This window comes from Rhinopithecus roxellana, chromosome 13, assembly GCF_007565055.1.
Source record: "Rhinopithecus roxellana isolate Shanxi Qingling chromosome 13, ASM756505v1, whole genome shotgun sequence".
Classification (NCBI taxonomy): domain Eukaryota; kingdom Metazoa; phylum Chordata; class Mammalia; order Primates; family Cercopithecidae; genus Rhinopithecus; species Rhinopithecus roxellana.
In genome coordinates, this window is record NC_044561.1 from 122,443,536 (window position 1) to 122,470,477 (window position 26,942).

The 26,942-nt window shown below is 42.6% G+C and overlaps 1 protein-coding gene across 4 annotated transcripts in view; it reads left to right on the top strand.

Annotated features, from left to right (window-relative positions):
• Positions 1–26,942, top strand: part of ARFGEF2 (ADP ribosylation factor guanine nucleotide exchange factor 2) — a 112,812-nt gene that overhangs the window by 33,044 nt on the left and 52,826 nt on the right. For 3 of the 4 annotated variants that reach the window (XM_010383867.2, XM_030914969.1, XM_030914971.1), the window contains exons 7-15: positions 5,393–5,461; positions 7,390–7,541; positions 11,029–11,159; positions 12,684–12,918; positions 13,883–13,982; positions 14,702–14,841; positions 16,675–16,783; positions 17,919–18,102; positions 26,555–26,666. In XM_010383867.2, the coding sequence (XP_010382169.1) occupies positions 5,393–5,461; positions 7,390–7,541; positions 11,029–11,159; positions 12,684–12,918; positions 13,883–13,982; positions 14,702–14,841; positions 16,675–16,783; positions 17,919–18,102; positions 26,555–26,666 (1,232 nt within the window). The remainder of the gene's footprint in view (positions 1–5,392; positions 5,462–7,389; positions 7,542–11,028; positions 11,160–12,683; positions 12,919–13,882; positions 13,983–14,701; positions 14,842–16,674; positions 16,784–17,918; positions 18,103–26,554; positions 26,667–26,942) is intronic. The other variant, XM_030914970.1, reaches the window with a different exon arrangement.

The window sequence follows — 26,942 nt, forward strand, 5'->3', positions numbered from 1 at the left end:
CCACATCTGGCTAATTTTGTATTTTTTAGTAGAAACAGAGTTTCACCATGTTGGCCAGGCTGATCTCGAACTCCTGACCTCAGGTGATCCACCCATCTTGGCCTCCCAAAGTGATGGGTTTACAGGCATGAGCCACCGCGCCCAACCAGGATCTTTGTTTTAGACAGCGATATGTTCCAAATGCCTGGAACTGTGCGGGACACGTAGACACTCAGTTTGTTGATTGAATGAATCTTACCTCCTCACCATCCCTCATGCTCCCTATTTAACTGGACAGAGAACTCAGACTCCTCCCATTTTTTCCTCATTATTCTTAGCATGTGACTTCTATCCTTAGGGTCATCTATGGCTCAGGATCCTGTCGTTTTGTTCCAGGTAGGAAGAAAGAGGAAGAGGTAGGACTAAAGAACTCTGCCAGCTGAGTCACTCCTCTAAAGAGGAGTCTTCTGGAACTTGTTGCCACCCCGATAACTTACGCTTACCCCTCATTGGCTATAACTTCATCACATGATCGCCCTTTCTGCAAGAAAGGCTGAGAAATGTAGGCACATTCCCTCCCAAAACAAAATTCAGGATCTATTAGGAAGGATATGAGTTAGGGAACTGGCAGTGCCTACCACAGAGTGTTGTCCAGCTGGCTAGAGAGGGAATGGCAGCAAGGTTTCTCCTATGTGAACCTAGTCAAGGTGGCCCTCTTATTTTGCTTCAGGACGGAGTCTGAAACAGGTAGGGTCTGGTGCCTAATCAGTAATGGTGGTGACATCCCAGGGAACCAGCAGAACCTGTGTTTTTTGAGTAGATTCTTTGTACCTTTCAAAGATTTGATTTGATTTGCTTATCGAACACTTTCACAGCATGCTTGAAACTTCGATACAACGTACTTAGTAGTGGTTATCACAGCATCCAGAAAAGCCTCTTCTGAGACCTATCCAGGGCTGTCATGTCAGCAAGGGAAGCAGTCCACGGTTACTGGGTGGAGTCTTCTGCTTTGGAGCCTCTATTGGGATTTTTCCTTAGCAGCTCCCTCTTCAGGAACCTTCTGCCAGTGTTCGGGCTCTCTGACTCTCCTTAGCCCTTCCTGGCCTGAGAATGTTTTGATTTTGCATAAGTACTATTATGGAGCCTGCCTATTAAGGAATATGAGTTATATACTCTGTCCCTCCAAAAAATGTTGCTCTTGATGTTGTTTAAATGGAAAAACTGCCATGAGGGGAAGAGGAGACCCGTGCTGACTTGGAATTTTGTTTTTCTCCTTAGGAATGAAAGATAGTGAAGGTTTTAACTAACTGAAACTACTTGCAGTGTGATTCATTGGAAATTTTCATTATGGATTTAGTCTGCACGGCCAGGCAGGTGACAGAAATGAGCAGGCTTCTATCATGAGGACAAGCACCTACATATAAACACACAGACCTAATAAAAAGTAGCATTTGAAAGCTCACTTTTTTCAGGCACTGTTTTAAATGCTTTTTTTGTATCATTCTCACAGGGCTTTGTTTACTGGTAAGGAAACTGAGGCTTTGGGAGGTTAAGTAACTTAAGTCTCCACAGTGGGAAGTGGCAGAGCAGGGACCTGGATCAGACATGCAGGCTCCAGAGCCCTTGCTGTTAATCACCATGCTGAATTCACTTCTACAAGGGAACATTTTTTCTCTGATGTTCTTAAAACACCCTGCCCAGTCAGCCTCCTATTTGCTCTTGACAGACATGTTACTTTCCTGCTTACTGTGTAGTAACAACACTGGTCCAAGTGTGATGGTGCCTCGCATTTGGCCCCAGGGGAAGGGAGTTGATTGGGAGTGGTGAGGACTGAGGCAACAGTCAGGTGAGTTCGTGCCCTGGCTGAAGAGGGCAGCTTCACCTGGTTCCAGCCAGTTGTGGCCCAGTGTTGCCACAGAGTTGGGTTTTTTAAATAGAAGCCCATTCTGGTTTTTGTGAGTAGTCTTGTGGTTTTTAAATGTTGTCAGCTAATTCAAAAGTTTTGAAAAGCAGCAGATAGGCTAAGCAATACATATGTACAGGCAGAGGTACTTACCAGTCACCACTTTATAGCCTCTGGTCTAACTCACTGAGCCTGTAGCTTCTCTGATAAAATGAATTGATATTTCTTGGGTGTTGAATGTAAATGAGGTGCTGTATACTTTGGAATGTATGATACAGATTGGAAACTGTCACCATACTTTTATTAATATCATAGCATCAGAGAAGGTTGGGACTGGAAAAGGAACTTAGAAATATCTATTCATGTTTACCAAATTACAAGAGGTGAGATGTCGTGTAAGTGAACCCTTCCCTCCCTCCCTTCCTCCCTCCTTCCCTCCCTCCCTCCCTCCCTTCCTCCCTCCTTCCCTCCCTCCTTCCTTCCGACAGGGTCTCACTCTGTCACGCAGGCTGGAGTGCAGTGGTGCAATCTCAAATCACTGCAACCTCTGCCTCTCAGGCTCGGGTGATCCTCCTGTCTCAGCCTCCCGAGGAGCTGGGACTACAGGTGTGTGCCACCACGCCCTGCTAATTTTTATACTTTTTGTGGAAATGGGGTTTTGCTGTGTTGTCCAAGCTAGTCTCAAACTCCTGAGCTCAAGTGATCCTCCCCACCTCAGCCTCCCAAAGTGCTGGGATTACAGGCATGAACAGCCATGCCCCACCAGAACGTTTTATATTTTAAAGGTCATTTATTTTAATATGCATTCAGAAAATGTAACTAACATATGAAAACTGTTATTTTGTGAATTTTATTGCTTAAGGTGAGTTAACTTAAAGAGCACTAGTAAATACTTGCCGTCATGCATTGCTTAACAACAGGGTTATGTTCTGAGAAATGGGTCATAAGCAGTTTCACCTCTAGGCTATAAACCTGTACACTGTGTTACTCTGTTGAATACTATATGCATTGGTAACACAGTGGTAAGGATTTGATAAAGTGCAGTCAAAATGCGGTATAAAAGATAAAAACTGATATACCTGTATAGGGCACTTACCATGGATGGAGCGTGAAGGACTGGAAGTTATTCTGAGTGAGTCAGTAAGTGAGCAGTGAGTGAATGTGAAGGCCTGAGACATGACCATATCCCACTGCAGGCTTCATAAACACTTAGGCTACCTTAAATTTATAAAAATAATTTTCTTTCTTTCTTTCTTTTTTTTTTTTGGAGACGGAGTTTTGCTCTTGTCGTCCAGGCTGGAGTGCAGTGGCACGATCTCTGCTCACTGCAATCTCTACCTCCCAGGTTCAAGTGATTTTCCTGCCTCAGCCTCCCGAGTAGCTGGGATTACAGGTGCCCGCTACCACGCCTGGCTAATTTTTGTATTTTTGGTAGAGACTGGGTTTCTTTTGTTGACCAGGCTGGTCTCGAACTCCTGACCTCAGGTGATCCACCTGCCTTGGCCTCCTGAAGTGCTGGGATTATAGGCATGAGCCACTGTGCCCAGCCTATAAAATTAATTTTCTGGCCAGGTGCGGTAGCTCACGCCTGTAATCCCAACACTTTGGGAGGCTGAGGCAGGCAGATCAGTTGAGGTCAGGAGTTGTAGGCCTGCCTGGCCAACATGGCAAAACTCTGTCTCTACTAAAAGTACAAAAATTAGCCGGGCGTGGTGGCACAGGCCTGTAATCCCAGTTACTTGGGAGGCTGAGGCAAGATAATCGCTTGAACCTGGGAGGCGGAGGTTGCAGTGAGCCAAGATCATGTCACTGCACTCCAGCCTGGGCAACAGATTGAGACTCTCTCTCTCAAAAAAAAAAAAAAAAAAAACAAAAGAAGTATATTATAGTAAATACATAAACTAATAACACACTGGTTTATTACTAATTATTATGTATTATACAGAATTGCATGTACTATTCTTTTATATGACTGGTAGCACAGGTTTGTTCACACCAGCATCACCACAAATATAAGTAATAAGTTGTGCTGCGACATAACAACAGCTGTGATGTCACTAGGCAATAGGAATTTTTCAGCTCCACTGGTAGTCTTCCGGGACCACTATTGTATATGTGGTTCCTCATTGACCAGATGTTGTTATGTGGCGCATAACAGTATATTTAAAATACATAATAATATATAATATTATGGTGGTGCATGAATGTGGCAAAAGTTATGAAGGTGGTTTGAGAATGACTAAAGTTTGAGTAACAGTGATCTAGTCTAAATCATCCTTTTTAGATAAGAAGTGAGTTTAGCAGATTGTGACTGTTTCTGGGGTTTTCTAACTTCAAGTTCCCTTTGCCTTCTAAGAAAAGCTTATAACATCAATATTTCCCACACGAATTTACTTTGCCACGTAGATAGTTCCAGGGTGTTAAGTGCCCAATGGAAATGAAAATACTTAGCACTGCCCTCCAGGACCTTGTAGAGCAAGCATAGAACTCATAAAAATGGTGGCTGGGTTAAAAATTCTCATTAATACACAGTCAAAGGATTATTTTAGTTTTGCTTTTTTAAGGTGATGGCTTTTTTGGTCAACGTGATGTTTTATAAATGAGTAACGTTCGGCCAGGTGCAATGTCTCATGCTTGTAATCCGAGCACTTTGGGAGGGCAAGGTGGGTGGATCACTTGAGCTCAGGAGTTCAAGACCAGCTTAAGCAACATAGAGAAATCTTGTCTCTACTAAAACTACAAAAATTAGCCGGGCATGGTGAGGTGGGAGGATTGCTTGAGCCAAGGAGGCGGAGGTTGCAGTAAGCTGGGATGGTGCCATTGCACTCCAGCCTGGGCAAGAGAGCAAAACTCTGTCTCAAAAAAAAAAAAAAAAACAGTAATGTTTACTTCTAAACATCTAGTCAAGAGCTGTTTATATAAACTCGTTCCTAGAACTAGTTTTCTGAAGAAAAAAAAAAATAAGAGATACCGAACCTCTTCTACTTAAACGGTTAACATATTACAGAATAATTTCATAAAAGTTGAATAAATCCTTAACTATCACATTGGAAATCTCATGCCAGATTCTGGGTTTACAGTGTGGGAAGGCAGAGCAGCAGGAGACATGTCGTTTACCAAGGCTCGTTGGTCCCCGAGGCTAAGGCACAAGAGAAAGCTCCATTTGTTCTACCAGGAACCCTAGCTGAATAAAATCGAGCTCTTGCCTCCAAGTTGGGGGTGTTGGGGAGGGCCCTGAGCCGAGCCACTGGGACTTAGGAAGGAAGAGAGTAGTACAAGCCAGTGGGGTTTTAGTGTTCCACAAAGGGAACCTCAAAAGCAGAACAGATGCTGCCTAAGTTTCCCGATTTCAAGGAAGTTGTCCTTCATTGGCACAATCAGATTTGGCCTTGGGGAGAACTTATTTGCACCCTTTGCCTTCTGAAATGTAACTCCCCATAATCTCCCCTTCTTCCTTTGTTTTTCCTGGAAATGCCCATGTGTGTTTTGTATATTTGGATGTGTGTGTAGGGACTGATGACGGAGCCCAGGAGGTGGTGAAGGACATCTTGGAAGATGTAGTCACATCTGCCATTAAAGGTAAGAACCAAGGACAACCCAGCCTTTCCTCTTCCCTCATTCCCCCAAAAAGTCCTCAGCAAAATGTTTTAGTGGTGGAGTTTCCTCTTCCCTGCCCTAAGAACTGGTGGAGCTCATGGAAACTGAATCTTCCTACATCTGCCCATCTTTTATATGGGATTCAAAAATGACTTGTTTTTACTGACTGATTTTAGTCTCGTTTGGATTGGGTTTAAGAAACATAGTCTGGGCCGGGCACGGTGGCTCACGCCTGTAATCCCAGCACTTTGGGAGGCCAAGGCGGGCGGATCACGAGGTCAGGAATTCGAGACCAGCCTGGCCAATATGGTGAAACCCCATCTCTACTAAAAATACAAAAAGTAGCTGGGCATGGTGACGCGCACCTGTAGTCCCAGATGTTTGGGAGGCTGAGGCGGCAGAATTGCTTGAACCTGGAAGGTAGAGGTTGCAGTGAGCCGAGATCACGCCACTGCACTTCAGCCTGGGTGGCAGAGCAAGACTCCATCTCAAAAAAAAAGAAACATTGTCTGACTGTGTTAGGCTTAGATGCTCCACATAGAGATGCAGAGGGCCATTCCATATGCCTTGTAGATTAGGGGATGTCCAGGTTTTTCTAGAAGTGGGCTGGAGCCCTGAGATCCATGTCCATTGGAGCTGAGTTTTCATGGCCAGCCATTGATGTGTCAAGGGGACAGTCCACTTGTCAGCAGATATCAAGTGTACGGGGAAGCTTTAGTTTGTTAGGCTTCATTCATAACTGCCTCATGGTATGGTTTCTGCCCAGAATCTCAGGTCAGTGGGTGTATGCTGAACATTTTGTTCCAATGCCAATAAACCATTAATATTTCTAGAAATCAAAATCTTAGTGGGTTTTAATCAGCTTTTTTTTTTTAAATGAAAGAGAGTAAAATGAAACAGAGTACAAATGATCTGACTGTATCACATATAATGTGAAGTATTGTTTCATGAAATGTGTTTCAGTTATTTATGTGCACGTGTCTATACTGGGATACAATTTTATAAATTAATTTCTTACAGAGATCAAGATTTGAAAGCCACTTTTCTAAGCCCTATCTTTTTGTTAAGGTACCACAAAGCTATATACATATTCTATTATTTATTTAACTTCTTATAGAAATGCCTGTAAAATAGAAAAATTTTATTTCATACCTTTAGATTTGTTTCTGGGGTCTATACAAGAAGTCATCAGGTAATGGATGTTTGTCTTGTTTACTTTGTGTCCTCCAGCCACTACTGCAGAGCCTGGCACATAATAGGCACTTGATAAATATTTACTGAATGAAATATGCTTTGTAAAGCTGTTATTGAAAATTGTTCTCATTGTTTCATATCCCTTATATGTATATAAAGAACCACATTATAAAGTTTTCTTAGAGTTTCATTGCTCTGCTGATCATCAGATATGCTTTCCTTCATTAAATGATAAAATCGATTTAATTCTTTATTTTAATTATTTCCCTTTTTTCACATGGCTGCCAAGAAGCTTAGGTTTACATATTTTCTCTGACTAAGGTTTTCTGTCATAACTGACTCTTCTCTAATTCCTTTATTAATGGTACTTTTAAAAAATCTGTACCTTTCATGTTTAGCTGCTTCTAATCTTTTTCAAAAGTGAATGGGAGTGGGCAGGGCTGCTGCATTACACAATTCTGGAGGCACCATTGATCTGGAGAGAATTGTATATTGCTGTGGCCCTGGCAGTGGGGCTGCGGATAACAAACACTCATAAAGCTTAAGCATCACTTTGGCCAAGGCTTTTCCAGGATTATGTCGGTCATGGGCTGGTGGCACAGGAAAAGGGGAAAAAACAACAGCTGGGAGGTTCATGAATAACTTCTTTGTGTCAAGCAGCCTTTTAGGGTAAGTACAGTACTAATTTGGGTATGACTTTGTATTTGTGTTTTAAGAAGCAGCGGAAAAGCATGGTCTGACAGAACCTGAGAGAGTTCTAGGTGAACTGGAGTGTCAGGAATGTGCTATTCCCCCAGGAGTTGATGAAAACTCACAGACCAATGGAATAGCCGATGACCGGCAGTCCTTGTCATCAGCAGATAATCTGGTATGTTGGTGATCATCCTCTGGACTCATTGCCATTTTTACTTTTTCAAAAAATGCAGAAGAAAATCTTTCCTCAAAAGAAGCAACTAAAATAAGCAAGCCCTATTCATTTATTAGTCACACAGTTCTGGGCCAATACTCTTTGTATTAGCAGGTTTAGTTCTTAGAATGTGCTAATGTTGCTTGGTATATAACATCATTATTAAACCCTGTTTACTCAGACTTTTAACACTTAAATTTCTTGCCATTTTTCTTCTCTCTCAAAATAGTATACATTCATTATAGGAAAATAAAATATATAGTTACCTGTCTTTCCTTCTCTGTATTGAAAAGTCAGTATGTATAGGAAAGCCATCCATAACCCATAGATTGCCCTTGTTAACATCTTACCTATATCCTTCTAGATTTTTCTCCATCTCACATATTTTTCCACTTAAATAAAATAATACAGTGTGTATCCTGTGTTGCAACCTGCTTTTTAAACAATTTATATTATGAACATTCTCTCGGGCCCATAAATATGTCCGCCACATTATTCTTTTTAGTAGCCTTATTGTTCTCTTAAAAATTGCTTTAAAATTAAATATAAGCATTCAAAATAGGAAGTAATATGATGTGACTGTCCCTCAAGACCCCACTTTCTTTGTCTTTTTACCAGTGTTTCTCAACCTTTTTCATTATTGCTCCTTCCTCCAAGAAAACTTTGTAGACATTTTTTCCTAATCATCATCCCCCATTAAGTTGTAATGCCACCAGTAAACTGGATATCCATATGCTACATGTATATCTCTGCTTTGTACATAAAAAGAATAAGGGTTTGTTGTTGTTGTTTATTTGAGACAGAATCTCATTCTCACCTAGGCTGGAGTGCAGTGGTGTGGTCTCGACTCACTGCAGCCTTCACTTCCTGGGCTCAAATGATCCTGCCGCCTCAGCCCCCTGAGTATCTGGGGCTACAGGCATGCACCACCGTACCTGGCTAATTTTTTATTATTATTTGTAGAGACAAGGTCTCACTATGTTGCCCAGGGTGATCTTGAACTGGGCTCAAGCAATCTGCTCACCTCAGCTTCCCAAAGTGCTGGGTTTACAGGCTTGAACCACTGCATCCGACCAGAATAAGGTGGTTGTTTTGTTTGATTTTGCTTTTTTTTTTTAACCCCCTTGGGGACGCACTTAAATCTATACAAGGGACTCATGTTATATAATAAGTGGCAGTTTGCTTTGTTTACTCAACACTATGTGGTGGGCATCTTCCCCTATCAGTGTATGTAGAACTAACAAAAATTTTTAATGGCCATGTGAAATTCTGTATGGATCACTGTAATCTATTAACCAATTCCCTATTGGGTTTTTAGATTATTCCAGTTTTATCATAGGAAATGCTTCTATAATGAATATCCTTATAGATAACTCTTAATTCCTTCTTAGGAATAAATTCCTGCGAGTAGTATTGATGATTTAAGAGTTGGAAGTTTTAGCTGAGTGTAATAGCATGCTTCTGTATTCCCAGCTACTCAGGAGGCTGAGGCCGGAGGATCTCTTGAGCCCAGAAGTCCAGCCAGGGGAACATAGCGAGACCCCATCTCATAAATAAATAAATAAATAAATGTAGTGAAATCATGTCTCATAAGTAAATGAATGAAAGAGAGTGGGAGTTGAAAGTTTTAAGGCTTTTGATCCTTAACACCAAGTCAGTCTTCTGGGAAGGTACTGCTTGAATCCCTGACCACCTTTAATCTCTCAATACCCATTTTCCCATTCTCTCATTAAAACTAGGCAGCAGCCTTTATTCAAATCTTTGCTAGTCTGATAGGAGAAAGCTCCTACCCTAATGATGAGTAGTAAGGTCACTTATGTTTCTTTATCATTTGCATTTATTGGTACATTGCTTATCCATGTTTTTTTCATATGGGAGGAAGGTTTTCATATTTCCTTAATGAATTATAAGAATTATAAGAACTTTTATATGTGGGGGATATTAATCTTTATTATATGTTAAAAAATTTTTATTTATTTATTTTTTTTGAGATGCAGTCTCGCTCTGTTGCCCAGGCTAGAGTGCAGTGGCACACACAATCTTGGCTTACTGCAAGCTCTGCTTCCCGGGTTCACGCCATTCTCCTGCCTCAGCCTCCTGAGTAGCTGGGACTACAGGCACCCACCACCACTCTCAGCTAATTTTTTGTATTTTTAGTAGAGACGAGGTTTCACCATCTTAGCCAGGATGGTCTCGATCTCCCAACCTTGTGATCTGCCCACCTCGGCCTTCCAAAGTGCTGGGATTACAGGCGTGAGCCACTGTGTGGCCAAAAAATTTTATTTTTATGTTTTGTTTTTAAATGTAATTTACCTTTTTTTAGGTGAAAAAAGTTTATTTTGTAATACCTATCCTTTGTTACCCATTTATCCCGCAATAGCTGCAACAGTATTCTTTTTTTTAACTTTTTTTTTTTTTTTTTGCTCACCCAGGCTGGAGTGCAGTGCCGCGATCTTGGCTCACTGCAACCTTTACCTCCCAGGTTCAAGCGATTCTCCTGTCTTAGCCTCCCAAGAAGCTTAGTAGAGACGAGGTTTCACCATGTTGGCCAAGTTGGTCTGGAACTCCTGACTTCAAGTGATCTGCCTGCCTTGGCCTCCCAAAGTGTTGGGATTACAGGCGTGAGCCATTGCACCTGGCTTACAATAGTATTCTTAGAACTACCTTTCTTACCCAAGCTAATATAATTACCTGTATTAGTTTTGGTTTTTTTTACAGCTTAACTTTTGATCATGTTTCATTTTAAACCACCCATACCAACTCTGAAGAATAAGGAACAAGGTTGTAGAATTGCTGTGATGGCTCCTCCATAGCTCCTATTTTGTCATATCCTCCCCTCCCCCACATCCCTCGTCTCCCTCTTAAATAGAAGAATTTTAATTTCCGTGAGATAATTACATTTCTTTTTTTTTTTTTTTTTTTTTTTTTTTTTTTTTGAGACGGAGTCTCGCTCTGCCGCCCAGGCTGGAGTGCAGTGGCCGGATCTCAGCTCACTGCAAGCTCCACCTCCCAGGTTTACGCCATTCTCCTGCCTCAGCCTCCCGAGTAGCTGGGACTACAGGCGCCCGCCACATCGCCCGGCTAGTTTTTTGTATTTTTTAGTAGAGACGGGGTTTCACCGTGTTAGCCAGGATGGTCTCGATCTCCTGACTTCGTGATCCACCCGTCTCGGGCTCCCAAAGTGCTGGGATTACAGGCTTGAGCCACCGCGCCCGGCCTCTACATTTCTTATTTTTGATAAGAGTTATGCTTTTGTTTTGTCCTCTCCCTTTTTATTTTTTGAGATACGGTCTTACTATGTTCCCCACAGTGGAGCGCAGCAGTGCCACATGGCTTATTGCAGCCTTGACCTCTTGGGCTCAATGGATCCTCCTGCCTCAGCCTCCGGAGGAGCTGGGACTACAGGTGCGCGCCACCACACCCTGCTAATGTTTGTTTCTAATCCTAGGAATCGGATGCACAAGGACACCAAGTGGCTGCCAGGTTCTCCCACGTTCTGCAGAAGGATGCCTTCCTTGTGTTCCGCTCCCTGTGCAAGCTGTCCATGAAGCCCCTTGGTGAAGGCCCTCCAGACCCAAAGTAAGCAGACAGCAGTTCTTGGCCATCTTCAATCCAATGATCCAGCAGCACATGGTACTGTGTTTCACACTCCCCTTGTTCCAAGAAGTTTCAGTGTTGTGTCTCTTTGTCAGTGTAAGTGCAGGAATGGTTTTACAACTTTTCAGACTCATGCAGTCTCTATAGTCCTTTCATATTGAATTGTCTCTATCCCCACCAACCAAGATTTTGCCCAGTTTTGCTTTTCTTGGCATATGGATGCTAAAAACAGTCTGTTTGTTGAACACATAAAAAGCACATTTTTACTAGCTAGTGGATTGAATCTCCTGATGTGGGGTGGGGAGGGACAGGATACCTGCAAACCTCAGTTCCCTGTTGTGTTTGGAAACCTCTGCTTCATCGATACAGATCTAAGCCCCAGATTGGGACACAGGGAAGCCAAACATTTCTTTGTAGTAAACAAACTACTGCAAGGATGTCAGTGCTGTGGAGTGAAGAAAGCAGAGGCTTCAGAGCCAGAAAGAGCTGCATTTAGATCTTGGATCCTCCACCTGAGAGCAGTTCCTTTGTTATATGACTTACCAAGCCTCATCTGAAAAATGGGAATATGGAAAATCATCTTATAGGATTGATTAAATGAAATATCGGTGTTGTCCTGAGCATGGGGCCTTGTACTTTATAAATTGTCACTATCATTGCTGTCATTAGTCATTAATAATAATCTTCAATTCATCTATTGTGAATGCTGCTAATACTATGATAGGTATTAGGAAAATAGGCCGGGTGTGGTGGCTCACGCCTATAATCCCAACACTCTGGGAGGCCAAAGTGGGTGGATCACTTGAGGCCAGGAGTTTGAAACCAGCCTGGCCAACAAGACAAAACCCCATCTCTACTAAAAATACAAAAATTAGCTGGGTGTGCTGGTACGCACCTGTAATCCCAGCCACTCAGGAGGCTGAGGCAAGAGAATCGCTTGAACCCAGGAGGCAGAGGTTGCAGTGAGCTGAGATCATGTCACTGAACTCTAGCCTGGGCAACAGAGCAACAATAAATTTTAAAAAATAAAAATAAGTGTTAAGAAAATAGTTCATGAAAATGTACCATTTCTTACCATACCTGAACTCAAGGATGGGCAGCGGGGAGGGAGGGCTGTGAGGTAGGTGGATAAAGAGCACCGTCTTCATGGTGTGTGAAGATAGGGTGAGCCAGGTGTCTCAGCCTCCCACAAGTGATGTAAAGTCATTGATTCTCTCAGTGCAGTTGTAGAACCTGCTCTCCAGAATCAGTTGACACTTTGCTCCTGCTGTATTCTCTACTTCGTGATGGAGAGAGGCGAAAAGGAATTGGTAGCTCTTGTTCTCAAAGGGCCTGCAATTCCAGAAGGACCCACCTCATGCCATCTGCCCTGATTCTCCTGACATTTAGGTGCTATTAAATCTTTAAACTTCTGCTCATTGGTAGAGGAGCAAGGCCTTCTCAAGAAACATACTGTTTGACATTTTTTCTTTTAGCACTGTTGTGGTTTTTCATTTTCTTTACCAGATCCCATGAGCTGCGTTCCAAGGTGGTTTCCCTGCAGCTGCTCCTCTCTGTGTTACAAAATGCTGGCCCCGTATTTAGGACTCACGAGATGTTCATCAATGCAATCAAGCAATATCTCTGTGTGGCCTTGTCCAAAAACGGCGTCTCTTCAGTGCCTGATGTCTTTGAGCTGTCTCTTGCCATTTTTCTTACTCTTCTTTCAAACTTTAAAATGCACTTGAAAATGCAGATAGAGGTATGGACTCCAAAGTTTTTTCATTTGATTATTTACTATTATTAATAATAATACTCAATGTTGAGAATGCTGCTAATATTATACACTAAGCATTAGGAAAATGGTTCGTGAAAATGTTTCATATCTTACCATCCGGAACTCAGGAGTGGGCAGGGGCAGGGAGGGTAAATGGCATACTCATCAGCTGGCACCCCAGTAAATCAGAACTTTTTAAATGAGTAAGAGAGTATCTTTTTATAAAAAGTTACTGCCCTCAGGCTGGGCGCAGTGGCTCATGCCTGTAATCCCAGCACTTTGGGAGGCTGAGGGGGGCAGATCACGAGGTCAGATCGAGATCATCCTGGCTAACATGGTGAAACCCTGTTTTTACTAAAAATACAAAAAAATTAGCCGGGCGAGGTGGCGAGCGCCTGTAGTCCCAGCTACTTGGGAGGCTGAGGCAGGAGAATGGCATGAACCCAGGAGGCAGAGCTTGCAGTGAGCTGAGATTGCGCCACTGCACTCCAGCCTGGGCAACAGAGCGAGACTCCGTCTCAAAAAAAAAAAAAAAGTTACTGCCCCCAGATCTTATGTGCCTTTCATTTTAACCAAAGGATGTGGGCTGTATGCTGGGCTCACCCCCTAAACATGTCTTTTGGTCTGTAAATTGTTCGAAATCATTTAGATTAGTTACCAAATTGAGAAATCCTATTTTACATGAAAATCCAGATTTCTGGTTTCTCTCCAAAACGTCACAACATGGGTCCTGCATTTCCACTTGGCAGCTCCCCTGATGGCCCCTACCCTGCCAGCCGTCCCCACCAAGGCCAGGGTCCTGACGCTGCCCAGCTGGGTGGGCCCTCCACTCTCCTGCCCAGGGTGCTTTACTTACTGCAGGATCAGGTTGGCTTCTGAAGACTTTGGAGGTTTTGAGCCCTGGTTGAAACTGTTAATTAGTGTCCTCCTTTGTCTTTATGTCATATAGGTCTTTTTCAAAGAAATTTTCTTGAACATTTTAGAAACATCAACAAGTTCTTTTGAGCACAGGTGGATGGTCATTCAGACTCTGACGAGGATCTGTGCAGGTATTTTCTCCTGGGGACACTCATCCACTGGACTTTTGATGCTTTAATTTGCCAGAGCTTAGATTAAGACTTTTAACTCCTCCTTTTAGAGTTTTAAAGAAGGATTGGAAATAGAAGGCTAATTCTAACTTAGTCCTGTCCCACCTCTCCTTTTTTAGAGGATGACCAACTCAGGCTGGTTTGCCAAGGACTTCCTGGTTTTAGCACTAAGTCTCATGCCCCAGAAACCCCCTAATCTCGTCAAACTGGAACACTTGGTTACATTACCTACAAGCTGAGTACTGTTAATCACAGGACTTAAGATATTGGTGCTGCCAATTTTTGATTGGGTGCTACGGTAAATGTGGATTTATCTTACACTATACAATTGTGTGGCCTCAAAGTAAGCATCCTGCTTGTCTGGCATCAAATGTATTTTTGTAAGAGTGACACAACTTTAAGAGGTGGATCAGGCAATTGTTAGCCCCTTCCTTGATGAGAAAAGTGAGCCTTGGACGGGTGGAATGAACTGCCTGAGATTTCAGTTTGCTCAGAAGCGGGCCTGAAAACAACCTCCTCTCTGCCAGCTTCCTAGTACTTCCGACATGTGTTTCCTGAGTAAGATGCGGCTACTGGAGTCTGTAGTTCACTGGGGAAATTTGTTGGCAACATCTTGTTTGATAAGAAAACATAACTGCTATTTGATCAGAATTTCTGATACTTGTATGTTATTTTCCAAGATGCCCAGTGTGTTGTGGATATTTATGTCAACTACGACTGTGATTTAAATGCTGCTAACATTTTCGAGCGCCTTGTAAATGATTTATCCAAAATTGCTCAGGGAAGAAGTGGACATGAGCTGGGAATGACACCTCTGCAGGTAAAAACACTGTGGACACTCAATTATATTAAAGTTTATTCATTCCAATAAACATTTATTGAGTGCCACCACATGCCAGGCACTGTCCTTGATATAGCAGTGAACAAAACAGGCATACATATTCACACATTTCCTGCCATCATAAAACAACATAAAACTTCATTAAACTTCATTAAACATCATAAAACTTCAGTAAAGAAGTCAGTTCAGATGATCATAAGGTCTGTAGAGAAGAATAAAGCAGGGACGGCAGAGAGGAAGTGCTGGAGGTGGGGTGCTGTAATTCTTAATGGAGTCATTAGGGTAGTATCCCTTAGAAGGTGACCTTTGAGCTGAGACCCATAGGAAGCAAATTCATTCTCAGTCACCCTTCCAAAGATAGCGTGGAAAACAGGATCCCAGTCTGCAATAGAGGCAAAGGAGATTGGCTAGTAGCAGAATACCTTATTAGAGCACCTACAAAGAAAATAGGATGCTTAACTCTAGGTTTCTGAATGAACTGGTCAGAGGGTCTCCGACCTTCCTGGAATTATGTGTGGAATGTTGGTGTATGGGCATTTTTCCTAAAAGATGGTCATAGTTGTCATTAGAATCACAGAGATCTGTGCTGTCCGAGATGCTGTTTTGAATCTAAAATATTTGCAGTTTTTTTAGATGATCTGCAACTCATATTCAATTTGTTATTTAAGAATGCTATTTATTTTTGAAAATCAGTATTTTTATTTACTTAAAGGGTGAGCCTTAAAATGGAATGCATTTGTGGGTGTTTAGGGGATACGTTGTATCCAGAGTCACTTGCAGCATAATTCAAGGTTCTTTTCTCCTTTTTTTCAGAGTCACTGGTTAAGACCTTGTTATTTGTGTGTGATTTTTTTTTTTTTTTTTTTTTTTGAGACAGAATCTCGCTCTGTCACCCAGGCTGGAGTGCAGTGGCACGATCTCAGCTCACTGCAACGTCCACCTCCCAGGTTCAAGTGATTCTCCTGCCTCAGCCTCCCGAGTGGCAGGGATTACAGGTGGCTGCCACCACACCCGGCCTGTTTTTGTCTTTTTGGTAGAGACAGGGTTTCACCATCTTGTCCAGGCTGGTCTTGAACTCCTTACCTCAGGTGATCCCCCTGCCTCAGCCTCCCGAAGTGCTAGGATTACAGGCGTGAACCACAGCGCCTGCCCAAGACCTTGTTATTAAAAAATAATAATAAAATTAAAAAAAATTTTTTTTAATTGCACAAGCAGTGAATGAAAACTTCTTTTGAAAATCCAGGCCGGGCGCGGTGGCTCAAGCCTGTAATCCCAGCACTTTGGGAGGCCGAGACGGGCGGATCACGAGGTCAGGAGATCGAGACCATCCTGGCTAACACGGTGAAACCCCATCTCTACCAAAAATACAAAAACTAGCCGGGCGAGGTGGCGGGCGCCTGTAGTCCCAGCTACTCAGGAGGCTGACGCAGGAGAATGGCGTAAACCCAGGAGGCGGAGCTTGCAGTGAGCTGAGATCTGGCCACTGCACTCCAGTCCGGGCGACAGAGCGAGACTCCGCCTCAAAAAAGAAAAAAAAAGAAAATCCAAATAACATTGTTCATTTTAGGAAAACACATGTCCCATATTTTTGCTGCTGGGGTGTTTATAATGAGCATCTTTAGAGATGTCCAGGGTTTTCGCAGTGTATCCTTGATACTTGTCACTTCTTAGCTCTGGGTTTGTTTCATCCTTAATAACACTGACTGTCAGTGATTTATCTCATAGCCTCACTGGGGTCCGAGAAAGCCTCGTAGATGTCTGTTCTCTTCGTTTTTCTCTTAAGTCTCTTTCCTGTGTCACTTCCTCCCTTAGGAGCTCAGCCTGAGGAAGAAAGGCCTGGAGTGTCTCGTGTCCATTCTCAAGTGCATGGTGGAGTGGAGCAAAGACCTGTATGTGAATCCCAATCACCAGACCAGCCTCGGTGAGACAGCATTGCTGCCATACCCACCTCCATTCATAATAGGCTCCTGTGACTGCTGGGAACAGTTGTCTTAGTATAGTTGTTTTAGAATTGAGAAAGCCTTTTTAGTTTGCCAAATACCTATATTATTTTGAAAGTTCTGCTTTTTAATGCATCTGGAGTTGTGTGAAGTTATGCTGTAACTTCATTGTTTCAAATGCAGAACCAGTTGCTCCAGTGCCTTTTTAATAGTTGCTCATTCCCTCACTGATTCAAAGCATCACCTTTATGATATACCAAATGTTCCTATGTATGTAAGTCTGTTTCTGGAATTTTAATTTTTTTAAAGAGACAGGGTCTCTTTCCATTACCCAGGCTGGAGTACAGTGGTGCAGTTGTAGCTCACTGCAGCCTTAAACTCCTGGGCTCAAGTGATCCTCCCACCTCAGCCTCCCAAAGCACTGGGATTACAGATGTGAGCCATTGTGCCTGGCCTTCTTTCTAGATTTTCTATTCTGTTCTGTTTGTCTGTTTCAACACCAACACCGCACTTGTTTTTGTTATCTTGTAGGGCAAGTCCTCCTATTCATTGTTCTTTAAGTTGTCTTGCTCGTTATTTTGCCTTTTTTACGCTTTCATATGAATTTTAGAATTAGCTCATCAAGGCCTGGCGTGGTGGCTCATGTCTGTAACCCCAGCACTTTGGGAGGCCGAGGGTGGTGGATCACGAGATCAGGCATTGAAGACCAGCCTGACCAACATAGTGAAACCCTGTCTCTACTAAAAATACAAAAAATTAGCCGGGTATGGTGGTGGGCACCTGTAATCCCAGCTACTCTGGAGGCTGAGGCAGGAGAATCACTTGAACCTGCGAGGCGGAGGTTGCAGCGAGCCGAGATTGTGCCACTGCACTCCAGCCAGGGCGACAGTGCGAGACTCCGTCTCAAAAAAAAAAAAGAATTAGCTCATCAAGTTCCATGAGGAAACAAGTTTTTAAGTAAAGTATCTGATATTAAGGTTTCATGCTTATAATCTTTATGGTATAGACTTGTTGCTATTACAGGTCTGGGAAAGGGAGCCATGCAGCCAGACCTAGCTCGGCTATGTCTGTCCCCCACCTGCTTATTTGGCTTCCTTTACTTTTACTTCTCTGTAGGTCAGGAGAGGCTCACGGATCAGGAAATGGGGGATGGGAAAGGCCTTGACATGGCGAGACGGTGTAGTGTGACATCCATGGAGTCCACAGTGTCCTCAGGGACCCAGACAACTGTTCAGGATGACCCCGAGCAATTTGAGGTCATCAAACAACAAAAAGAAATCATCGAACACGGCATCGAGCTGTGAGTGTGGCTACTGTTAACTAGCAGGGATTCTAGCAAAGCCATATTTTCTCTGGGAACCTGGGACTGATTCCTAAAAAGGAAATGCCTGTTTACAAAAACGCTGATGCTGGCACTTGTAGCTGAGCCTGATTGAGCCAGGCAATCAGTGAATGAGCGTATGTGTGTGTGTTTGTGCACAGAGACAGAGAAAATTTTAATACCTTTGTGTGGTTGATGCAGCCTTTTTTCCCCCCCTTTCTAATGAAAATAATAAAACCAATTTAGAAAATACAGAAAAGTATAAAGTAATAATGTAAAAATCACTCATAAAATTACTGCCTGAGATGGCCTGGTGCAGTGGCTCATGCCTGTAATCCCAGCACTTTGGGAGGCCAAGGTGGGCGGATCACAGGATCAGAAGATCGAGACCATCCTGGCTAACACGGTGAAACCCTGTCTCTACTAAAAATACAAAAAATTAGCTGGGCGTGGTGGTGGGTGCCTATAGTCCCAGCTACTCAGGAGGCTGAGGCAGGAGAATGGCATGAACCCAGGAGGTGAAGCTTGCAGTGAGCTGAGATCGCGCCACTGCACTCCAGCCTGGGCAACAGAGTGAGACTCTGTGTCAAAAAAATTACTGCCTGAGGAAATCACCATTGGTGCATTTTTTTCCAACTATATATTATGAAAAATTTCAACTTAGCAAAAAATTACTGTTTGTCTTATTTGTTTTATTTTTTTTTAGGTGTTATTTTTATTTTCTTATATTTTAAGTTCTAGGGTATATACGCACAACTTGCAGGTTTGTTACGTAGGTATACATATGCCATGTTGGTTTGCTGCACCCATTAACTCATCATTTACATTAGGTATTTCAAATGCTGTCCCTCCCCCTGCGCCCCACCCAATGACAGGCCCCCCACGTGTGATATTCCCCACCCTATGTCCAAGTGTTCTCGTTGTTCAGTACCCACCTATCAGTGAAAACATGCAGTGTTTGGTTTTCTGTCCTTGTGCTAGTTTGCTCAGAATGATGGTTTCCAGCTTCATCCATGTCCCTGCAAAAGACATGAACTCATCCTTGCTTATAGATGCATAGTATTCCATGGTGTATATGTGCCACATTTTCTTAATCCAGTCTATCATTGATAGACATTTGGGTTGGTTCCAAGTTTTTGCTACTGTGAATAGTGCCGCAATAAACATATGTGTGTGTGTGTCTTTATAGTAGCATGATTTATAATCCTTTGGGTATATACCCAGTAATGGGATCGCTGGGTCAAATGGTATTTCTAGTTCTAGATCCTTGAGGAGTCGCCACACTGTCTTCCACAGTGGTTGGACTAGTTTACACTCCCACCAACAGTGTAAAAGTGTTCCTATTTCTCCACATCCTCTCCAGCATCTGTTGTTTCCTGACTTGTTAATGATTGCCATTCTAACTGGTGTGAGATGGTATCTCGTGATTTGGATTTGCATTTCTCTGATGACCAGTGATGATGAGCATTTTTTCATGTGTCTGTTGGCTGCATAAATGTCTTCTTTTGAGAAGTGTCTGTTCATATCCTTTGCCCACTTCTTGGGGTTGCTTGTTTTTTTTCTTGTAAATTTGTTTAAGTTCTTTGTAGATTCTGGATATTAGCCCTTTGTCAGATGGGCAGATTGCAAGAATTTTCCCCCATTCTGTAGGTTGCTTGTTCACTCTGATGGTAGTTTCTTTTGCTGTGCAGAAGCTCTTTAGTTTAATTAGATCCAATTTGTCTATTTTGGCTTTTGTTGCCATTGCTTTTGGTGTTTTAGTCATGAAGTCCTTGCCTATGCCTATGTCCTGAATGGTATTGCCTAGGTTTTCTTCTAGGGTTTTTACGGTTTTAGGTGTAACATTTAAGTCTTGAATCGATCTTGAATTAATTTTTGTATAAGGTGTAAGGAAGGGATCCAGTTTCAGCTTTCTACATATGGCTAGCCAGTTTTCCCAGCACCATTTATTAAATAGGGAATCCTTTCTCCATTTCTTGTTTTTGTCAGGTTTGTCAAAGATCAGATGGCTGTAGATGTTGGTGTTACTTCTGAGGCCTCTGTTCTGTTCAATTGGACTATCTCTTTGTTTTGGTACCAATACCACACTGTTTTGGTTACTGTAGCCTTGTAGTATAGTTTGAAGTCAGATAGTGTGATGCCTCCAGCTTTGTTCTTTTTGCTTAGGATTGTCTTGGCAATGCGGGCTCTTTTTCGGTTCCATGTGAATTTTAAAGTAGTTTTCTCCAATTCTGTGAAGAAAGTCATTGGTAGCTTGATGGGGATGGCATTGAATCTATAAATTACCTTGGGCGGTATGGCCATTTTCATGATATTGATTCTTCCTATCCATGAGCATGGAATGTTCTTCTATTTGTTTGTGTCCTCTTTTATTTTGTTGAGCAGTGGTTTGTAGTTCTCCTTGAAGAGGTCCTTCACATTCCTTGTAAGTTGGATTCTTAGGTATTTTATTATCTTTCTAGCAATTGTGAATGGGAGTTTACTCACGATTTGGCTCTCCGTTTATCTCTTATTGGTGTAAAGGAATGCTTTTGATTTTTGCACATTGATTTTATATCCTAAGACTTTGCTGAAGTTGCTTATCAGCTTAAGGAGATTTTGGGCTGAGATGATGGGGTTTTCTAAACATACAATCATGTTATCTGCAAACTGGGACAATTTGACTTCCTCTTTTCCTAATTGAATACCCTTTATTTCTTTCTCTTACCTGATTGCCCTTTCCAGAACTTCCAACACTATGTTGAATAGGAGTGGTGAGAGAGTGCATCCCTGTCTTGTGCTAGTTTTCAAAGGGAATTTTTCCAGTTTTTGCCCATTCAGTATGATAACTGGCTGTGGGTTTGTCATAAATAGCTCTTATTATTTTGAGATACGTCCCATTGGTACCTAGTTTATTGATAGTTTTTAGCACGAAGGGCTGTTGAATTTTGTCGAAGGCAAAATTTTCTGCATCTATCAAGATGATCGTGGTTTTTGTCGTTGGTTCTGTTTATGTGATGGATTACTTTTATTGATTTGCATATGTTGAACTAGCCTTGCATCCCAGGGATGAAGCCGACTTGATCATGGTGGATAAGCTTTTTGATGTGCTGCTGGATTCAATTTGCCAGTATTTTATTGAGGATTTTCGCATTGATGTTCATCAGGGATATTCGTCTAAAATTCTCTTTTTTTGTTTTGTCTGCCAGGCTGTGGTATCAGGATGATGCTGGCCTCATAAAATGAGTTAGGGAGGATTCCATCTTTTTCTGTTGATTGGAATAGTTTCAGAAGGAATGGTACCAGCTTCTCTTTGTAACTCTGGTAGAATTTTGCTGTGAATCCATCTGGTCTTGCACTTTTTTTGGTTGGTAGGCTATTAATTATTGCCTCAATTTCAGAGCCTGTTATTGGTCTATTCAGAGATTCAGCTTCTTCCTGGTTTAGTCTTGAAATGGTGTATGTGTCCAGGAATTTATCCATTTCTTCTAGATTTTCTAGTTTATTTGCATAGAGTTGTTTATAGTATTCTGTCATGGTAGTTTGTATTTCTGTGGGATCAGTGGTGATATCCCCTTTATCATTTTTTATTGCATCTATTTGATTCTTCTCTCTTCTTTATTAGTCTTGCTAGCAGTCTATCAATTTTGTTGATCTTTTTTAAAAAAACAGCTCCTGGATTCACTGATTTTTTTGAAGGGTCTTTGTGTCTCTATCTCTTTTAGTTCTGCTCTGATCTTAGTTATTTCTTGCCTTCTGCTAGCTTTTGAATTTGTTTGCTTTTGCTTCTCTAGTTCTTTTAACTGTGATGTTAGGGTGTCAATTTTAGATCGTTTCTACTTTCTCTTGTGGGCATTTAGTGCTATATATTTCCCTCTACACACTGCTTTAAATGTGTCCAGAGACTCTGGTACGTTGTGTCTTTGTTGTCATTGGTTTCAAGTAACATCTTTATTTCTGCCTTCATTTCGTTATTTACCCAGTAGTCATTCAGGAGCAGGTTGTCCAGTTGCCATGTAGTTGTGTGGTTTTTGAGTGAGTTTCTTACTCCTGAGTTCTAATTTGATTGCACTGTGGTCTGAGAGACAGTTTGTTGTGATTTCTGTTATTTTGCATTTGCCAAGGAGTGCTTTACTTACAACTATGTGGTCAGTTTTGGAATAAGTGCGATGTGGTGCTGAGAAAAAGGTATATTCTGTTGATTTGGGGTGGAGAGTTCTGTAGGTGTCTGTTAGGTCCGCTTGGTGCAGAGCTGAGTTCAATTCCTGGATATCCTTGTTAATTTTCTGTCTTGTTGGTCTGTCTAATATTGACAGAGGGGTGTTAAAGTCTCTCATTATGATTGTATGGGAGTCTAAGTCTCTTTGTAGTCTCTAAGGACTTGCTTTATGAATCTAGGTACTCCTGTATTGGGTGCATATATATTTAGGATAGTTAGCTCTTCTTGTTAAATTGATCCCTTTACCATTATGTAATGGCCTTCTTTGTCTCTTTTGATCTTTGTTGGTTTAAGGTCTGTTTTATCAGAGACTAGGATTGCAACCCCTCCTTTTTTTTGCCTTCCATTTGCTTGATAGATCTTCCTCCATCCCTATATTTTGAGCCTGTGTGTGTCTCTGCACGTGAGATGGGTCTCCTGAAGATAGTACACTGATGGGTCTTGACTCTATCCAATTTGCCAGTCTGTGCATTTAGCCCACTTACATTTAAGGTTAATATTGTTGTGTGTGAATTTGATCCTGTCGTTATGATGTTAGCTGGTTATTTTGCCTGTTAGTTGATGCAGTTTCTTCCTAGTATCTATGGTCTTTACACTTTGGCATGTTTTTGCAGTGACTGGTACCAGTTGTTCCTTTCCATGTTTAGTGCTTCCTTCAGAAGCTCTTGTAAGGCAGGCCTGGTAATGACAAAATCTTTCAGTGTTTACTTGTCCAAAGGATTTTATTTCTCCTTCACTTATGAAGCTTAGTTTGGCTGGATATGAAATTCTGGGTTGAAAGTTCCTTTCTTTAAGAATGTTGAATATTGGCCCCCACTCTCTTCTGGCTTGTAGAGTTTCTGCCAAGAGATCCGCTATTAGTCTGATGGGGTCCTCTTTGTGGGTAACCTGAGCTTTCTCTCTGGCTGCCCTTAACATTTTTTCCTTCATTTCAACCTTGGAGAATCTGACAATTGTGTGTCTTGGAGTGGCTCTTCTCTGGGAGTATCTTTGTGGTGCTCTCTGTATTTCCTGAATTTGAAAGTTGACCTGCCTTGCTAGGTTGGGGAAGTTCTCCTGGATAATATCCTGAAGAGTGTTTTCCAACTTGATTCCATTCTCCCCGTCACTTTCAGGTACACCCATCAGATGTGGATTTGGTCTTTTCACATCGTCCCATACTTCTTGGAGGCTTTGTTTGTTTCTTTTTACTCTTTTTTCTCTAAACTTCTCTTCTCTCCTTATTTCATTAATTTGATCTTCAGTCACTGATACTCTTTCTTCTACTTGATCAAATCAGCTATTGAAGCTTGTACATGCATCACATAGTTCTCATGCCATGCTTTTCAGCTCCATCAAGTCATTTAAGGTCTTCTCTATACTGCTTATTCTAGTTAGCCATTTGTCTAATCTTTTTTCAAAGTTCTTAGCTTCCTTGCAATGGGTTTGAACATCCTCCTTTAGCTCGGAGAAGTTTGTTATTACCGACTTTCTGAAGCCTACTTCTGTCAGCTCGTCAAAGTCATTTTCCACCCAGCTTTGTTCCGGAACATTGCTGGGGAACAATTGCAATCCTTTGGAAGAAAAGAGGTGTTCTGGTTTTTAGAATTTTCAGCTTTTCTGCTCTGGTTTCTCCCCATCTTTGTGGTTTTATCTACCTTTGGTCTTTGATGTTGGTGACCTACAGATGGGGTTTGGTGTGGATGTCCTTTTTGTTGATGTTGATGCTATTCCTTTCTGTTTGTTAGTTTTCCTTCTAACAGTCAGGTCCCTCAGCTGCAGGTCTGTTGGAGTTTGCTGGAGGTCCACTCCAGACCCTGTTTGCCTGGATATCACCAGCAGAGGCTGCAGAACAGCAAAGATTGCTGCCTGATCCTTCCTCTGGAAGCTGCGTCCCAGAGGGGCACCCACCTGTATGAGGTGTCAGTCAGCCCCTACTGGGAGGTGTCTCCCAGTTAGGCTACACGGGGGTCAGGGACACACTTGAGGAGGCAGTCTGTCTGTTCTCAGAGCTCAAACACCATACTTGGAGAACCACTGCTCTCCTCAGAGCTGTCAGACAGGGGCGTTTAAGTCTGTGGAAGTTTCTGCTGCCTTTTGTTCAGCTATGTCCTGCCCACAGAGGTAGAGTCTACAGAGGCAGCAGCCCTGCAGAGCTGTGGTGGGCTCCGCCCAGTTTGAGCTTTGCTGGCTGCTTTGTTTACGTACTCAGGCCTCAGCAATGATGGACGACCATCACCCTGCCAGGCTGCTGCCTCACAGGTTGATCTCAGACTGCTGAGCTAGCAGTGAGCAAGGCTCCGTGGGCGTGGGACCTGCCAAGCCAGGCAGGGGATATAATCTCCTGGTGTGCCGTTTGCTAAGACCATTGGAAAAGCGCAGTATTTGGGCGGGAATGTCCCGATTTTCCAGGTATGATCTGTCACAGCTTCCTTTGGCTAGGAACGGCAAATCCCCAACCCCTGGCGCTTGCTGAGTGAGGCGATGCTCCACCCTGCTTCAGCTCGCCCTCTGTGGGATGCGCCCACTGTCCAACCAGTCCCAGTGAGATGAACCAGGTACCCAAGTTGGAAATGCAGAAATCACTGTCTTCTTCATTGATCATGCTGGGAGCTGCAGACCGGAGCTGTTCCTATTCGGCCATCTTGGAACGGAATCTTGTTTTATTTATGTGTATATTTTTCTGAACCATTTCAAAGTAATTGGTAGCCATCATGAGACCTTAACCAAATTTCTTTGAAAAATAAAGGACATTCTCCCGTATAACCACAGCATCATCATCACAATCATTGGTAAATCTTCATGTGTTTCTTTCCAGTCTTTTACACACATCAACATATACACGATCATATATTCCAACTTGTGAATGATTAGTTAACTTAGTAAATTCAATTTAAGAGTTGAAGTTACAGTACTCACTTATTAACTGACATGTTTCATCTTCTCATTTCTGCTGTCACCACCCCACCTCCCTCCAGTGTGTTCTGCCCACAGCAGCTAATCTTTTTAAAACATAAATCAAGTCTTATCACTCTCCTGCCTAAGTCATTCTAGGTTTCCTGTTCCATATCGTGGCCTGACCCAGCCTCTGGCCTGCCTTGCTGATCTCATCTGCCAATTCCCTTGAGTCACACAATGTATTTTCAGTCCCTTGAACACCTCCAGCTCTTTTCACCATGGTGCCTTCTGCTTAAAATTCTCTTGGCTCTTTTTCATCCCTCAGACTTGGTAAAACATCTCTTCCTCAGAGGCCTGTAGCAACTGCACTATCTAAACAGGCCCCAAGTTAATTTCCTTCCTTGCCCCATTTGTGTCTTTCATGACGCTTGCTAGTTTGTGCTTACCCATGAATATCACCCTGCAGCTCAGGCCTGGTAAATAATAAGTTGAGTCTATACATTGGTTAGCTTTGCCTTCCTTTAACAGGAAATAAAAAATGGAATGGGCATGGTGGCTCACACCCGTTATCCCAGCACTTTGGGAGGCCTAGGTGGGAGGATCACTTGGAGTTCCAGACCAGCCTGGTCAACACAGTGAGACCCTGTCTCTTAAATTAAAAAAACAAAAACAAAAGCAAAAAAAGTAGAGAAAGAAAAAAATAAATACAAAATAACATGCTTAACTTTGTATTTCTCCCTCAAGGAAATCCAAAAGCAGACAGTCTAAGGCTGCTACAGTGGCTCTTAAGGACTTCATAGATCCAGGCTCCTTTTATCTGTCTGCTTCACCATACTTAGCCAGAGAGGGTGGTCTCATGGTATAAGATGACTGCTGGAGTACCAGCCATCCCACAAACATTCTGGAGAAGAGGAGGGAAAGAACAAAAAGAGGAAAGAGCAGACTTCCCACCTGAGTTGGCTTTGTTTAAGGGTCCTTCCTAGAAGTACCCACACCACTTCTGCTCCTATCTCGCTGGCTGAAAGTTTATTACATGGCCATCCTTTATTTAAGGGAGGCAGGGAAATGTTGTTTTTATTCTACATGGCGGTGTGCGCAACTAAACATGTAGGGTTCTGTTAGTGTTGAGAAGGAGATAGTGGATATGAGGTGACAACCAGCAGACTCTGACCAGGTGTAGCTGGGTCAGATATTGAAGATGGAATTTGGAAAAGCTGCCAGTACAGACATGACCTCGCTAGCTTATATGTGATGGCATGTTCACAGTATTCTATTATAATTTATCTCAAATACCAGCTTTTGCTGTCCTCCAGATTTTGAAATAAGCAACTTGTGTCCCATCTCTGCTTGAAACAGGTTCAACAAGAAACCCAAGAGGGGGATCCAGTTTCTACAGGAGCAGGGCATGCTGGGAACGTCAGTTGAAGATATAGCCCAATTCCTGCACCAGGAGGAGCGCCTGGATTCCGTAAGGCTGGGGGTGTAGCACTTGCATGTGAGTTCTGTCAGGTGATTGTGAGCCCTCACCAGTTTTAACCTCAAGATTGGCTGGCCCTGAGTACATTGTCTATTGTCCACCCCTTGGTTACAGCAGTCCTGCGTATCCCTTTGGCTAGTGTTGCAGAAAGCTCTTTGATGGGAATAAACTAGCCTCCCAGCAGGTGGCTGCATATTTGCTGGAAAAGTATCAGAGCTGGAAGTGTTCCTTGACTGCCAGAAACAGTTCTTCTGGCTGCCTGTCTGC